The 16,966-nt window shown below is 41.9% G+C and overlaps 1 protein-coding gene across 1 annotated transcript; it reads right to left on the minus strand.

Moving 5' to 3' along the window:
- Positions 1-52: 52 nt before the first annotated feature.
- On the minus strand, positions 53-12,735 carry tmc2b (transmembrane channel-like 2b; the record flags this gene model as incomplete). Its single annotated transcript, XM_080895171.1, has 20 exons — positions 12,598-12,735; positions 12,449-12,490; positions 11,833-12,232; positions 10,875-11,042; positions 8,993-9,083; positions 8,829-8,910; positions 8,621-8,727; positions 8,425-8,523; positions 6,485-6,627; positions 6,238-6,385; positions 5,662-5,856; positions 5,367-5,546; positions 4,533-4,691; positions 3,894-4,022; positions 3,261-3,328; positions 2,762-3,001; positions 2,330-2,455; positions 590-668; positions 367-493; positions 53-270 (listed from the first exon to the last, which is right to left on the minus strand). Exons 1-20 carry the CDS (start codon positions 12,641-12,643, stop codon positions 53-55), a joined length of 2,847 nt encoding a protein of 948 aa, XP_080751297.1. The 5' UTR covers positions 12,644-12,735.
- Positions 12,736-16,966: the final 4,231 nt, after the last annotated feature.

Consider the following 16,966-nt stretch of genomic DNA (forward strand, 5'->3'; position numbering starts at 1 on the left):
ATATGCAGCTGGAGCCATCCTAGCAGATATCTGTAACTGTGAATCATGCTTCTTATGTCCTCGGAGGAGCGCCCCGACCTCTCCCTCTGCCAGGCCCAGGTAGAGGGCCCCTGAGATGTCCAGGAGGCCCTCCCCGTGCCCGAGGAGGATGGGCTACTGGCCCTCTGGGGTTTGTGGCAGCCAGTGACACCTCCTTTTGCAGGTTGACCCCTTTCCCCGCTGATCCTGGCTTCATTTTGGTAGACTTGCTTCCCTTCTCAATTACAATATCTAAAAAGACAGATTGAGAGTTGGAAAACGTGGTCAGGTCAGTGGGGTGTTAATTATCCTACAGTATATGCAGCTGAAGCCTGTATATGAGTGTACCATGAGGCGGCTCTTCCTCAGTGGGAGGCGGTATTAGAGATTTATTTGGCAGAAGGTCCTCCAAGTCTTTCATTACTTGATTAGTGCTGTCCTTGTTGTTCCTGCGGTTCTTCTCCTCGTCTCGGGCCTGAAGTGATGACCAACAAACCCGACAGTCATTTGATTTGAATCTAATCTTGAACTTTTGCTTAAATATGGGAAATTAAGAGAAATTCATACTGACCATTTTCATCTTCTTTTTAAGGTCCAGGTTTGCCTGTTGGTATCCCTTTGACACTGTGTTAAGGTAGTAGATGGCCAACCTGTTACACAGTATAAGTCTTTTACTGTGCCACTGCAGATGGATTAGATTACAGTCAGGCTTTGCACACAGTGCTAGATCATATTGTTCTGTCATTTTGTTCTGTGTTTATGTACATGCACTGATCATGGAAATTTTAGGCAAATTTATATTTTGTCTGGGTGCCATGACGTGTGTTACTTCGCCTCATCAGTTACAAGTTTAAAAGAACTGTTGTTAAATTCATAAGCTGCACAGGTAGCTTATCTGCTCTTTGTTATCTACCCAAACGTAATGTGATAATGTCAGAGTGGAAACAAAACACTGTTCGCAAACACTGGTTTTCTTGCCAGAAAGCTTAGGGTGAGCAAATAAAATGCCACTACACTGAAAAGCAGCTAATGAATAGCCTCCTGAAACTTAAGCTGCCTGCTTAGATATACCACTCCAGGGCTCAGGCCAGCTACATGCATATGAGAAAGACAGCACAAAAAGTATCCACTGTAGCCACCTGCCACGGGGTAGGCCACAAAAACAAATGGAAGAATGGAAAATTCAAAATACTGAGCCAGGTGTAAAAAGCAAGAAAGCTAGGTTGGGTTTGTCTGCAGGGAAACTTGTTGCTTGTGAGAAGAGATGACAGAGATGTTTGTACGGCAACTACCACAAAAATATTCACAAGCATGCGTTTTCCCCATTAAGAGCCATAACAAGGATAAAGACTAACAAAAAAAATCCACAGGACAGCACACATGTTTTATTTGTGGATTTAAATTTAAATGGAGGATTAAAGCTGGTCCTTTCTTTAGGAGCACCTGTACAGAAACTAGACCTGCCAGCTGACCACAGTAATTAAATTTATTAAGAAAAGAGATTGTTTGTTAACTGTAAAATGTGTTTGCTTACTTGACCACATCTTCACCACAACTATAGATGCCACTGGTACTGCTTTTGTCCTCTTTCCCTGCCCTCATCCCCAGTCGGTTGCGGCAGATGGCCGCCCCTCATTAAGTCTGGTTCTGCCCAAGGTTTCTTCCTGTTATAAGGGAGTTTTTCCTGTCCATTGCCTGTTCATAAGGGGTCATCTGATTGTTGGGATTTTCTCTGTATTATCGTAGGGTTTTTACCTTCCAATATAAAGCACCTTGAGGGGACTCTTGTTGTGATGTGGGGCTAAAGTGAATTCCTCAAAATCAGTGCCACTCAGTTAGGACAATGTGATCCGCCACACCACAAAATCAGGAACAGATGGACACCTTAAAATCTCTCTACTCTCTGAATTCTTCAGATCCTAATCTGGGTGAGTATCTGACAAACACATTCCATAGAGACCAACCAAGACTACCCTCCGATTATCACGGCCCACATTTTCACTGTACTCCTCCAAGAAAGGCTGACTTTTGCTGCCACTGTGTGGTAGTGTCAAAAAAGACAGTGTAAGGGTAACATCACCACATTATCAGTATTCACTAAGATAGAGACAACTGAAATGCACACAATTTGTTTTTCTAAATAAATAATAAGATTGTGTAGGCAACCTTAAATATATTAGCAGTGCACAAAAGGTTTCATTTGTTTTCTTACATTTATCATGCACGCTTAAAAACACACAAAATGTAAAAATGTATCTTCATTTAGCAGGTACAGAAGCCATGTTTGACTCATTATTTAAATTATACTTACACCATGAGGAGGACGACAGGCATGATGAGTCCAGGATTGGTGGCATATGTAAAAATGGTCCCTATGAAAGCTGGTAAATCCTGTGTTATAGTCTCCATAACCACATCGTACATCCTGTCCTGACCACTGGGGGGATATTGTTGCTGTTATCATTATTGTTACTAACCCTTGGATTTAAAAAAACACAAAAACAAAAAAAAACATGTGCATGCAGAAGTATGCTTGAGAAACCTGCCAAGACGCTGCAGATTAAAAAATTTTATTATGTTCATTCTTTAAGTTGACTCTAATAATTATGTTAATGATCATCTAGTGAATCTGAATAAGCTTGTTCATGCAGATTATTAACCGAATAAAAAATGTAAATCTGCAGAAAAAGAAAAAAGATATTCATGCACCACCTTAGATCTCTTATTTTAACCTCATACTGACCTGAATGGACCACAGTCGAAGGACGGGGGCAGGGTCATTATCGTGTAAACGACAGGAAGCAAGCTAAGGAAGAGCACGAGGAGCAGCAGGCCCATGTAGAAGTTGTTGGACCTCGATGCCTTGAAAACTCGCTTGTGAGGAACATTACAGGCCATCACTGCCCAGCACTGGAAGTACATCGACGTCAGGAGACGCAGCACATTCAGACCCACCAGACCTGGAGCGTAAAATGCTCCCATCCTAAGAAAAACAACATATTAAGCAACACTGTTCAAAAAGGAAAAAGATCACGATGCAATTTCAAACTAATCAGCCACTGAATAGTGTAATTAGTGTTATTAGAGATTTTGTGATTGCTGCATTAATGATAGGCGGATCAAAGAAACGTGAGCTGTGTTTCAGCAGAGGGAAGCTTATTAGTGAGCTATTCATCTCATTAGAGAATCTCCAGTGAAGCAGAAAGGAGTCCGAAAATAAAATCATCGATGGAGTAATTCACCATATCATTCCTTGATTGAAGATAAGCCCCAGCACATTCCCACTGATGTCAAACTCTGCATATGATGGCTGGAATAAACACACAAACAACATGATTTGCATGTACTCCTGAATTAATAAACAGCAGGTCAATACACTTTGCATTTGTTGCTCTCTCTCTCTTTCACTCTGTAATTAAGTTCTCATTGTAGTGTCCTGTTTCATTCTATGTTCAGGATCACCTGTCTTGCCAGATGTCATTGCAAAGTATCAGGTTGATGTAGATGCATTACGAACTGCGGTGGTAAACCCTTGAATTAAAGCAGAAAGTCTGCACCGCCTCCTCTGTTCATGTGTTCAGTAATACCTGAATGATAATGACATAACCACTACTTAAACTGACACAATCACCTTAAATTCCCATGCAGGACTTGAGACAAGTGGTGCAAGTGCAGACTTAAACGTTTTATTTATTTATTTATTTTAATTGTGTTAACGGCAATTGAGCAACAATCAGTTTTGAGGCCTGCTGAGGCCTGTTCCCTGCAAACATTGCTGATGAGCACGACATTATTTCAGTCAAACAAACTAAGATGGACATATGTTAAGGGCACGGGACACTGTGACCCACTGACACACAATTAGGAGTACTCACGAATCCGGCCTCCAGGTCCCAGCACCAGCAGTAGTTGAGGAAGCGAACAATGATAGCTCGCGCAAAGTCACCGATCAAGATAGTCAAAAAGGTTACCTGCATGTCTGATACGATAAGTTTCACAAATTCCTGCAAGGTAAAAGTAAAGACATAAAGAAAAGAAAGAATTGTGATGTTGTCCCCAAATACTTAAAATCAAATGTTTATTTATTCAAATACTTAATTTTTAAGGGAATATGCTTGGTATGAACTAAATATATACCAATCAAATAAGTTTTGTTTGATCAGAAAATTCACATTTTATAATGTACCTATGTAACAAGATTACATGGAACATTTACATGTAATGAAATTAGTCAGCATCATGGGCAGAACATATGTAGAGTCTATGACCCCTACCAAATTGAAACAATGTTGCACTGATCACTGCACTAGCATAGATAAATAGACCAGTTTGGAGATTTATTTTTTTAACTATGCAGGTTATTAATGAACTTGTGCAACACAAATTGTGACCGGTGATTCTATGAGTAACTGTGATGTGATTATTGTGTTACAGACAATTTAGTGTAATTACAGTAATGCAGTACTTTGTAATGTGTTTCCCTCAGCACTGTTATACATAAAGCTTCTACTAACTATTCCCACTGCAGTCTCCCAACAAGGTCCTCTGACAGCATCTGCAGGATTCACGACCAGTGGAGGCACATCCGTCGTGTTGTAGTAGGAGCTGTAGTTGGCATTGTACTCATGTATAGCCCATTCAGTGGCATTCTTGAGCTCCTGCTCCGTTTCCAGCTGAAAAACATTTAATGCATCAAAGAAAAATTAAGGTGTCAGTGTTCATGTAGCATATTTCATACACACATAAATGTAGTTTCCAGGTTTTTAAAAATAACTGATTATTGGGAATTTGGGAAGGACTGTTTATTTTCTGCTTAAGATGTGAGTTAAAGGTCCGATACCACTGTCGCTTAATTTAGCACAAACACAGGAACAGTAGCCAGGATCTGACTGAGGAAAACAAAACCTGCATAACCGGCTATGAGGTTTAGGGGGCAATATTTCACACACATACACACAAACACACACACTCATTTTCATATCTTAGCAAGGATATCTAATTGACATAATGCTTTCCCTAGCCGCTTACCCTAACCGTCATCATCAATAAATGAATGCCTAACCTTAATCCTCAGCCTAAACCTAACCATGACCTAATTGTAACCCTGACACTAAAACCACATTTCGAGCATCAAAAGTGCCTTCAACGTTGTGGGGACGCACATTTTGTCCCCAAGTGACTGTTGGTCAACACACGTATAGTGGCATGTCAATTTTCTGTCCTCATAAATGTGTCTAAACATGTGTGACAAATATGCAAAAAAACCAAGACTTCTGCAGTGTACATTACTTTTCACATCAGTGTATAAATGCAACTGTAACTAATGCATGAAGGCACATCAGCCATACCTTGTCATTAACTTCATCAAAGAGAGCAAAGAGGAAGGTGTAAAGATTTCCCAGGAAGAGGGCAAAAATTCTCCCCAGCTGCCACTTAAGGGCAATACGGGGATGATAATCTTCCAACTCTGCAATGGTTTCAAACAGTGGAGGACACACTAGTCCCAATAGAGACATCACAAACTCCACCTGATACAAAAGACAAGAGAGAATGTAAACATTTATTTTTTCAAGCCTCAACTATCCCAACTTTTCATCGCTCCTTGTGTCGGAAAAGAACACCATGTGCTCAGTGTAAACCTGCCTCGTTGTTTTGAAACCACGTGAGAGACGCTGGATCCATCTTAGCAAAATCCTGAGAACGTTTCACCACAAAGTAGATGAGATAACCACTGCCACCGAGACAGCACAGGATCATAATATTTGCCAGAATCCTGAGGAAACGTTGGAGATGGATGTTTTCATCCTTCTGGTTCTCCTTTTCATCTACAATGGACTCCTGCATTACAAATAAAGAAGCACTTAAGATCTCTTTCAGTTTCAAGTTACACAATTTAGCACCTTCACATTTCAGAAGTTTAAATCTCCCTGCAAATGGCGCCAGGACAGTTTTCCCCACTTTCCTTATTAAGTAGATTTTTATGATTAACCATCTTAAATTGGGGCTCAGCATATGAAAATGTTGACGTGGAGTACATTATGCTCGCACCTCTCTCTTCGCTGTAACACTATAGGGGATGGAGAAATCAGTGGCAAATTAACAAGTGGGATGTGTTTGCTGGCAGCAGGAATGACATGCCCAACATGGACCTATTTTATTTACACCACATATGAAAACTTCCTTCTGAAAATCCTCCAACATGCACACACACACGCTAACCTTAAAGCTGGTGGTTATGGAGGCGTACTTATTATCTGCAGTTTCGGGGTTTCCTATGAGGTAGTCCCAGCTGGTGAACATCTTCCAGCTGAAGGTGAACTCTCCTTCATCACCCCCATCTCCTCCCTCATTTGCATTACGAGCCATCCTGAAGAGACAAACAAAAAGAAATGATAAAGAAACCCTAAAAAAAAAAAAAAAACTTCTACATGATTTTCATCTGAATGCCCGCATATGTCTTGCCTACATTCTAATGACAACCATTAGGCTGTATCCAAATATTCCAACACCAGTGAGCAGGTATGACAGAGGGAGTCTGAACTTCAGCACGCCAATGTTTCGTTCGTTGTTGTAGTAGCCATAAAACAAAATAGAGTACTTGCAGTATCCCTGTTGATGAGAAACAGAAAGGTATAGTCACGCATACATGCAAATACAGTCTGTACTCAAGGTAAGTTTCTCACCACACCAATGTATAAATAACATTAGAAAATATCAAAATGGTGACTGAAACAGCCATGCTATCATCTCTGAGGGTGTAAAGGCTGCTATCTATATTGCTAACATGCGAATGTTCATTCTCTTCTGCTTATCAGGGTCACAGGGGGCTGGAGCCTATCCCAGCTAAAATAGGGCAACAGGCAGGGTACACCCTGAGCAAGCTGCCACCCTGACACAGGGCTAACACAGAGCGACAGACAACCATTCAGACTTACACATTTGGGCAATTAAGAAGCACTAATTAACCCAACCCCACCCAGATGATGTAGTCAAACTCATGACTGTTCTTGCCTTGAGGTATCAGTGCTAAGCACCATTGTCCATCCATCCATCCATTTTCATCTGCTTTATCCGAGGCTGGGTCGCGGGGGCAGCAGCCTAAGCAAAGAGGCCCAGACCTTCCTCTCCCCAGCCACCTCCTCCAGTTTATCCGGGTGAATACCAAGGCGTTCCCAGGCCAGCCGAGAGATATAATCTCTCCAGCGTGTCCTGGGTCTGCCCCGGGGCCTCCTCCCGGTGGGACATGCCTGGAACACCTCACCCAGGAGGCGCCCAGGGGGCATCCTTGTCAGATGCCCGAACCACCTCAGCTGGCTCCTTTCGATGTGGAGCAGCAGCGGCTCTACTCTGAGCCCCTCCCGGATGGCCGAACTTCTTACCCTATCTCTAAGGGAGAGGCCAGCCACCCTTCGGAGGAAGCTCATTTCTGCCGCCTGTATCCGCGATCTCGTTCTTTCGGTCACTACCCACAGCTCGTGGCCATAGGTGAGGGTAGGGACGTAGATTGACCGGTAAATTGAGAGCTTCGCTTTTACACTCAGCTCCCTCTTCACCACGACGGACCGGTGCGGCGTCCGCATTACTGCAGCTGCAGCCCCAATCCGTCTGTCGATCTCCGGCTCCCTTCTCCCATCACTTGCGAACAAGACCCCGAGATACTTGAACTCCTCCACTTGGGGCAGGAACTCATCCCCGACCCGGAGTGGGCACTCCACCCTTTTCCGGCTGAGAACCATGGCCTCAGATTTGGAGGTGCTGATCCTCATAACCACCATTGTGCTGCCATGAAGTTCAAATTGAGTACCAGAATTCAGAAGAAAGTGATTTAAGTGATCCAGGAATTCTTGTTGGTGCCAGCAGGCCGGTCTGAGTAGTTCAGAAACTGCTGATCAACTTGTGCCTTCCTACACAACCATCTCTAGAGTTTATAGAGAATGGTCCAAAAAAGAGAAAATATCCAGTGAGCTGTAATTTTCTGGGATAAAATGCTGTTTCAATGCCAGAGGTCAGAGGAGAATGGCAAGAAGCCTTTAAGCTGATAGAAAGGGAACTAAAACCAAGATATGCAGAAAGCCTCTCTAAACATCTTAAACCTTGAAGCAGGTGAGCTACAACAGCAGGTGATGCTCCCCTCATCTAAGAACAAGAAACTCAGGCTGGCTACTTGAACTTGACACTGAGTTAACTGAACTCTTATGGCATCCACAGTCACCAGATCTTACCAAAACATTATCAAAAGTTAAAAAAAAAAAAAAAAAAAAACAAGTATTAGAAATTTTAAAAAAAATGTATTTTTCTTTTCTTTGGTATAAGGGCAAAAACTACTGTTAGCCAGTCTGGGGAAAAAAGAGAGCTCGTGTGTGAGGAAAAAATGAATTAAGGGATGCATGAAGCTAGGATCCTCACACCAAAGTCAAAGAGCACTGAGAAGTCCATGGCTGTGTCCTGTTCAGATCGTGGCACAGTTTTCCGGGGAATGGAGCCATAGGGGAGACCCATGAGAACCTAAATGCAGAGAAGAGGGATGGAGAGATGGATGGAGAGAGCTCAGCATTTGCCACATTAGCTATTGGCTGCTAGCATACATATAGACAAAGCCTACCTCTGGCAGCACCACCAGACCAAACATGAACCCAAACAGGATCAGGTTCAGGCCATACATCCACCTCAGAAAAATGAAGTAAGATGCCACCGATGATCCAAAATGACCTGGGGGGAAGGGGGTGGGGTGAAAATACATAATTGTGAGGACAGCTTATTAGCAAATGTAAGATTATAGCTTAGTGATTATTTGGTTTTGTGGTACCAACTTTCTACTTCCTTTATCTTCCTCTCCCAGGGTATACAAGCTGTTTTGAAGTTCTCAAAGTCCCGATTAAACTTGATAAGTTTCTAGGGGAGAGTGCAGAGAAGCAAACTTAAACAATATTACTCAAATTATAAATCAATGCATTTTGCACAGTGAGGACATTACCTTGGTCATCATGACTTTAAACGCATACAACTTCTTGCCTCTTCCTTTCCCGAGAGCACCTTCGAATTTTTCAACAAACTCCTGGGCCTCCCTGTTTCAGGCAGTACACAAATGTTCAGCAATGAAATACCATCCATGCCCACATCCAACTGAAAATCATGATCTACTCAGTGAATTAATTATTTAGTTAGTGAACAGGATGTACAAACAACAGGTTTGGAATGATTTACTGATTGATGACACGCTGCATATGTTAAGAGCACTGGCAGGAAGACACAGCAAGCAGGAGGTCAGCTCACCACAACAACATGCATTAAACAGTGTCAAGCTCATGAAAAGTTAAGGCAACTCGGCTATCATGTTCCCTTTCCAGAAACTTGCCTGCATACATAACAAACATACATACTTACCTCACAAACACACACTGACTTACACAAGCCTTACCCCTGGCTAGGAAGCCAGAACAGTTTGCTGTCTTCTAACATATCTAACAGGCTGAGATACAGCCAGCTTGGCTTGTGCTGAGATTTTATAGGACCCTGTTGTCATGTATACAAATTCCACAAAGGGCAGAATTTCCATACAGTGCATCCAGAAAGTGTTCAGACCACTTCACTTGTTTCACATTTTGTCATGTTACAGCCTTGTTCCAAAATGGATTAAGTTCATTTTGTTCTGCATTCAATATGTCCATTGTGATGTTGAGTAAACAAAATTTTCCTCGAAATTCTTGCAAAAATCACATACATGTACTGTAAGTATTCTCACACTTTGCTCAATACTTTAGCAATGATTGTAGCCTCAAGTCTTTATGATTATGATGCTACAAGCTTGAAACACCTATTTCTGGGCAGTTTCTCCCATTCTTCTTTTCAGAACCCTTCCATCAGATTGGATGGAGAGCACAGCCATATTCAGATGACTGTGCTTCAAGTCTGGGCTCAGAGTTGGCCACTCAAGGACATTCACAGAGCGGTCACAAAGCCACTCTTGTCATCCTGGCTGTGCGTTTAGGGTCGCAGTCTTGCTGGAACATAAACCAGACCAGTCTGAGGTCCATAAAGCATCTAGTTCCTGCTGCTGAAAAACATCGCCACAGCATGATGATGCCACCACCATGCTTCACTGTAGGAATGGTATTGGCCAGGTGATGAGAGGTGTCTGCATGATGATGCAGACATGACGGGCCAACGAGTTGGCATTCAGGTGGCTTCTGTCTGGCCATTCTGCCACATGGGCCTGATTGGTGGTGTGCTGCAGAAATGGATGTCCTTGTGAAAGGTTCTCCTTTCTCCACAGAACAATACTGGAACTCTGTCAAAATGACCATCAGGTTCTCAGTCACCTCCCTGTCTAAGGCCCTTCTACCCGATCACTCAGATTGGCCATGCGGTCAGCTCTAGGAAGAGTCCTGGTGGTCCCAAACTTCTTCCATTTACAGATTATGTTGGAATATTGGAATAAGGCTGTAAAACAATGTGGAACAAGTGAAGTGCTGTGAATACTTTCCAGATGCACTGTAGATGAATAAAAGCCTAGATCTAAACATTTGCATAGGTTGCAGGACTCAAAAGAAGAAACATGCTTTGCCCTGTCTAAAAACACATTTTTTTAAAGTAGTTTTGTCTGTTTGTATAGTTGAGCATTGATGAGTGGAAGTACCAAAGAGGTAAAGTAGCAGTGAGCAAGATTTAATAATAAATGTCCAACTTCACATGGTATTAAAAGAAAATGTGCACCAGCAAAAATGGAGTAATAAGCAATTTTAAAAAGGCACTCAAAATGAACAACATCTTTAATGAACAGAAGTTACGGTTGTAACAAAAAGCAGGCCAAAGAAGAGGATTAAGAGTTGGCCACAGTTTTTTGTTTTCATTTTTACTTTAGCAGTACGAGCCTCCTCTTCATCCGCCAAGGTTTGTTCCTTAATGTAGCAATCAGCTTCTTCTTTTCTTCTACTTGTTCTTTCAGGGCAGCGATCTCTCTCTCTGACATCGACTCTTCATCAGACTCGTCTTCAGACTCGTCTTCAGAGGAAGAAGCTGGAGAGCTGCCAAAGGGAAGCAACCGTCACTCGCAATGACTTTGAGAAGGCATAATTCTCACACGATTCATCACCTCAAGAAAAGCTTTCCTGGTGGTTTTAATTAGTAGATTTATATCTAACTGCACACGGTGCAGTGTTCACTTAACCCCAGTTCCAAAAAAGCTGGGATTCTGTGTAAAATGTAAATAAAAACACAATGCATTGAGTAGCAAATCTCATAAACACATATTTTATTCACAATGGAACAAAGACAACAGATGTGTAAATGTGAAGATGTACCATTTTGAAGCACGTTTTGAATTTGATAACAGCAATCCCGTCCCAGCAATGCGGTCAAATTGATTGGCATTTGATAGTACAGATGGACAATAACCCAAAACATACAGCCGCTGCATTAAAGGCCTGACAGAGCATTTAAAAGGAAATAAAACAGCATCTGGTGATGTCCATGAGCTCAAGACTTCATGCCATCATTGTCAGCAAAAGGTTTTCAACCAAGTATTAGAAATGAACATTTTATTTTCAGTTATTTAATTTGTCCAATTACTTTTGAGCCCCTGAAATGAAGGGATTGTGTTTAAAGAAATTGCTTTAGTCCCTCAAATTTTTATGCAATTTATTTTGGACAACCCACTGAATTAAGGCTGAAAGTCTGCACTTCAACTGCATCTGAGTTGTTTGAATTAAATTTCATAGTGGTAATTTACAGAGCCAAGAAAAAAAAAACACCTATATCTGTAAATATTTATGGACGAAACCGTAGGTGAAATACAGCTCTCAGAGAATACTGCACCTGCTCTGCTTTCCATTCTTCTTTTTCTTGTCCTTCTCACTGCCTTTATTTGTCTCGTCTTTGCCTTTAACATTTCCCTTCTTCTCCTTATTCTGATCCTCTTTCTCCTGTTTGGAAGGCGCTCTTCCTCCTTTCTTCCTTTTACCCTGATCTTCTTCGCTCTCCTCATCACGCTCCTCATTTGCAGCTTTCCTCCTGGGAGCTTTGGCTCCTTTCTGTCTCACCCTTCGTTTGTCTTCCTCATCGTCTTGGTCACTGTCTTGGGGCTTGGTCCTCTTCCTTCGTCCCCTTTTCCTCGGTGCCTCATCTTCATCTTCTTCATCATCCTCATCATCACTGACCTGTTTGGTTTTACGCTGTGCTTTGGCTCTTCTGTTTTTGCTTCTCCTTCTGGTCTCATCTAAGACACACACACACACACACACATACAAATATATATTATTTTTTTACACAAGGTTTGATATTGAAAATGCAATAACATGTCCCTGAACAAATACAACCATCAACAATAAGAACTGACAAAAAGGGCCGAAAATGCCTTAAAAGCTATAAACATTTTCAAAACGTTTTTTATTAAATTAAACTAAAGACAGAAAAATTGTCCCATATGACTTACCTTCACTCCCACTGTCCAACGTAGCATCCACCTCCATCCCAACTGAACAGATGCATGAATACAACCATTTAGATTCAAATGTTTAAATAAATATAGCAATGAATGAATGAGTCAGTTTTCCCTATAATAGCATTAAAACATCTTCTCACCATCTTCAGCCTGAATTATAGCATCGTTTTTCCTTTTTGGAGGCATCCTTCTGATCTTTTAGTTATTTATATATTCTTTTTGTCCCCTACTCACTTCCGACTCAGTCTCACCTTCATCCATGAGTCACTCAGTTCACTGACACAGTACACTGTGAAGGTACAGAAAGTAAGTCAGTATACATAACCACATAAGCACACACACACACCACACACACACGCACACACACACCTCTGTTTGTGCTGCTCAAAGGCTGGGCTCCATGACAACAGCCAAAGAAACCCAGCCCTTAGATGATAATCAGGAGCCAGAGAGAATCTGAGAGACAATGGACTTGTCTATCAAAATGTTAACTGATATTATACAGGGGAGAGATATAAGAAGATATAAATTTTTGGTGATTTAACACTCAAGTTTATTTGAATTGGATAATGACCAATATCTTGAGTCACTGTCATATACAACATCTAGCAATGCAACAAAACCGTTTTGAAAAGGAAAACTGATGGTCGCCTTCACTTACTTGCCACCCCGTTAGGAGACACCCAAGCAAATGCAGAAATAAAGGTTGGGCCACATTAAAGTTGGATGAAAGCTTAAGTAATCCTGAGTGAAACAAGTCGCTGTATTTAAATACTATACACAACGTCTTCTAGGGTGTAGAACGAGCAAACTAGTGGAGTAAAAATCAGTTATGTTACTTTAAAGGCAAGACACAAGCTGTTGATTCAATAATGGGTCCTGATTTTTAGGTTAAAGTACAGGGTGGACCATTTATATGGATACACCGTAATAAAATGGGAATGGTTGGCGATATTAAAGTCCTGTTTGTAGCACATCAGTATATGTGAGGGGGCAAACTCCTCACGATGGGTGGTGACCATGATGGCCATTTAGAAGTCGGCCATCTTGGATGCAACTTTTGTTTTTTCAATAGGAAGAGGGCCATGTGACACATCAAACTTATTGGTAATGTCACAAGAAAAACAATGGTGTGCTTGGTTTCAATGTAACTTCATTCTTTCATGGGTTATTTACAAGTTTCTGGCCACTTATAAAATGTGTTCAATGTGCTGCCCATTGTGTTGGATTGTCAATGCAACCCTCTTCTCCCACTCTTCACACACTGATAGCAACACCGCAGGAGAAATGCCATCACAGGCATCCAGTATCCGTAGTTTCAGGTGCTGCACATCTCATATATTCACACCATAGACAATTGCCTTCAGATGACCCCAAAGATAAAAGTCTAAGGGGGTCAGATCGGGAGACCTTGGGGGCCATTCAACTGGCCCACGACGACCAATCCACTTTCCAGGAAATTGTTCATCTAGGAATGCTCGGACCTGGCACCCATAATGAGGTGGTGCTGTCACGGTTCTGGGTCAGTATTTTGAGTTTTATTATGTTTGGGTTTTAGTTTGCATCGGGGATTGTTTTCTTGTTCTCTTGTTGTGTTTATGATGATGATTATGATGTTTATTATTAGAGTTCCATGTTTCTGTTTATCTGGGTTTAAGATGCGGGTTTAGTTTCTTATGTCATTTCCTGTCTGTCTCTCGATGTCGAGCCTGCGTGTGATGTTTTATTGTGAAGGTCTGTGTCATATGTGAGTGTGCTCAGTTTACGTTTCCCCTGTCCCGTCAGCTCAGATTCCTCCCAGCTGTGTTGCCCTCCTGTCTCTCATCCCCTGATTACTGGTGTGTGTATTTAAGCCCAGTGTGTTCTTCTGCCTGTTGCCGGTTCGTCTGTGTTCCTCCGTGCCAGTCTGTGTTACTCGGTGTCCTGCTCGTCGTCTGCCTCTCTGCCCTTTGTCGTATGCTCCTAGGGCTGTTATTTTTTAGTTCTCCCAGTTTAGGTGTTTTCAGTTATTTGTTATGCCCCACTGTCTGTTTGCCACTACACCTCTGTAAATAAACTCAACGGCATCTCATCCACTGCATGCATCTTGGGTCCTTCTTCTAACTCCACACGGCTCGCCTCGGCAGCCGTGACAGGTTGCACCATCTTGCTGGAAAAACTCAGGGAACGTGCCAGCTTCAGTGAATAAAGAGGGAAACACATCATCATGTAGCAATTTCAAGTATCCAGTGGCCGTGAGGTTTCCATTGATGAAGAATGGACCCACTATCGTTGTACCCCATATACCACACCAAACCATCACTTCTGTTATTCCAACAGTCTTGGAGGGATCGATCCAATGTGGGTTAGCGAGTGCTACGCTGTGGGCTCTTGCTGAAAGAAGCTAGGACAGCCACTGATGTTTCTTCATTAGTGACAGTTTTCTTGCATCCACATTTTGGCAAATCCAACACTAAACCAGTTTCACGAAACTTAGCAAGAAGTTTGCTAACTGTAGCATGGGAGATGGGTGGTCTCGTAGGGTGTCTTGCATTGAAATCTGCTGCAATGACCCGGTTACTGCGTTCACCAGATATCAACACGATTTCGATTCGCTCCTCACGTGTTAACCTCTTTGACATGTCAATGGCTGTGAACAAAGAGAAACTTGTAAATAACTCATGAAAGAATAAAGTTACATTGAAACCAAGCACAGCATTGTTTTTCTTGTGATATTACCAATAAGTTTGATGTGTCACATGGCCCTCTTCCTATTGAAAAAACAAAAGTTGCATCCAAAATGGCCGACTTCTAAATGGCCATCATGGTCACCACCCATCGTGAGGAGTTTGCCCCCTCACATATACTAATGTGCCACAAACAGGACTTTAATATCACCAACCATTCACATTTTATTACGGTGTATCCATATAAATGGTTCACCCTGTAGAATAATAAGAGAAGGTGATAGCTGCTGTCATTTCTTCTGTTAAAGTGAAACAAAACTGCAAATAAATTCAGTTTAAATTAACAGGAAGCAGCAATTTTTGATTGGTCAAATTCATTCAGTGTTTTGACAAGTTGTTTGTGATAAAACTGCCTGGAAGAATTCCTTAAACTAACACAGCTGAATGCTGCTAAACATGAGGTTGTCCACTGGACGGACAGACAGATAGAGATAGATAGCCTAGATTTGATACATATGGATAAAACTTAAATCAAGAAATGTTTCACCATTTTGTAAAGGTCTCTGCAAAGCACAATTCTCCACAATTACAGGTATATGTAACCGGGTTCAGGTTCTGCGGCAGCATCTACAAGTAAAGAACTGCCCAAGCTCAAAGTCCAGGCTATCACCCAAAGCAATCATAGAATAGATCATTTAATTAAATGCTCCAAAAGGCACTGATACCAAAAACACAGTCAGCAGGTCCATTTAGTGAAGCTGAAGTGAGCTTCCACTTCCTGTGTAAACATTTCTGTACATATGCTTATTTCTAGTGAAATGCTGCTCATTATCAGGGCCCGACTTTGTTTAAAAGGCTGGTCTCAAGTAGCTCCTTTAAGAAGTGCAGTTTTTGGCACTTGAGCATTGCCTGTGCTTGGTCTCAACAATTTCACATGTTTCTGTGAAGCATGTTGAGTCTTCTGTGAAAACTCAGGCAGGGCTAGAGAGACAACCGTACTGACCTTTGCTCTCAAACCCAAAACTGGACACCCTCCAAGGAATCAAATCAGTGCTTATACTACCACAATGCCTCACTTCTTCCTTCTCTGTTATTAGTGAATAAAAGATGCCCATTGCAATCACCTGACGTTGAGATATCCGGTAATGTGCAACCTGTCATGGCTCAGTTTTCTGCCACATTGAAGAGAGGGACACCAGAAGAGAGGGACACTGGGGGACAGAGCCAAAACACAACTCCAGAAGGAGGGTGAAACAGGGGTCATCAGAGGACTGAAATTACCTGGACAAATAGAGTGTGGGGCAGATTATGACTGAGTCTTGGTGTACAGAGAGGATGCAGATTCTTTATTGCTTATCAAAGTTGCGTCAGCTTTCACTAAATATTGTGATTGACAGCCCCTTGGCTGCCGGTGAAAGAACAAAGCATAGAGACTTACTCAATTCTCAGGATCTCAAATAACTGCAGAATTAATACTTAATGCTTACTCGCCATGAATTGATCATGAGCATCAGTAGAAGTGGATTTGACTGACACTGAAGGTCTGTCGCATTATGAGCTTGCTAGCCTGTTGTCATAAATAATGTAGAAACAACAGTTATTCCTCAGCAGCCACCTGGAAATTGTACAGATCTAAAACTTCATCAAATCAAATCTGCACAAAACTGAGATGAAAGAAGTGTAAATATAGACTGTCATGTTACTAAAGTTCAATTAATGTTAGTTTTGGCTAACGGTGTTACGTCATTGATTTAAATGTCAGGTTGACTGACAGGACTGTTCAGTGTCCAGCAAGTGCAGAGTGCAATTAGCTGTAGGGACACTTGATAAGGCCGCTCATTTA

The sequence above is a fragment of the Rhamphochromis sp. 'chilingali' genome (genome assembly GCF_963969265.1).
Source record: "Rhamphochromis sp. 'chilingali' genome assembly, chromosome: 10".
Taxonomy (NCBI): domain Eukaryota; kingdom Metazoa; phylum Chordata; class Actinopteri; order Cichliformes; family Cichlidae; genus Rhamphochromis; species Rhamphochromis sp. 'chilingali'.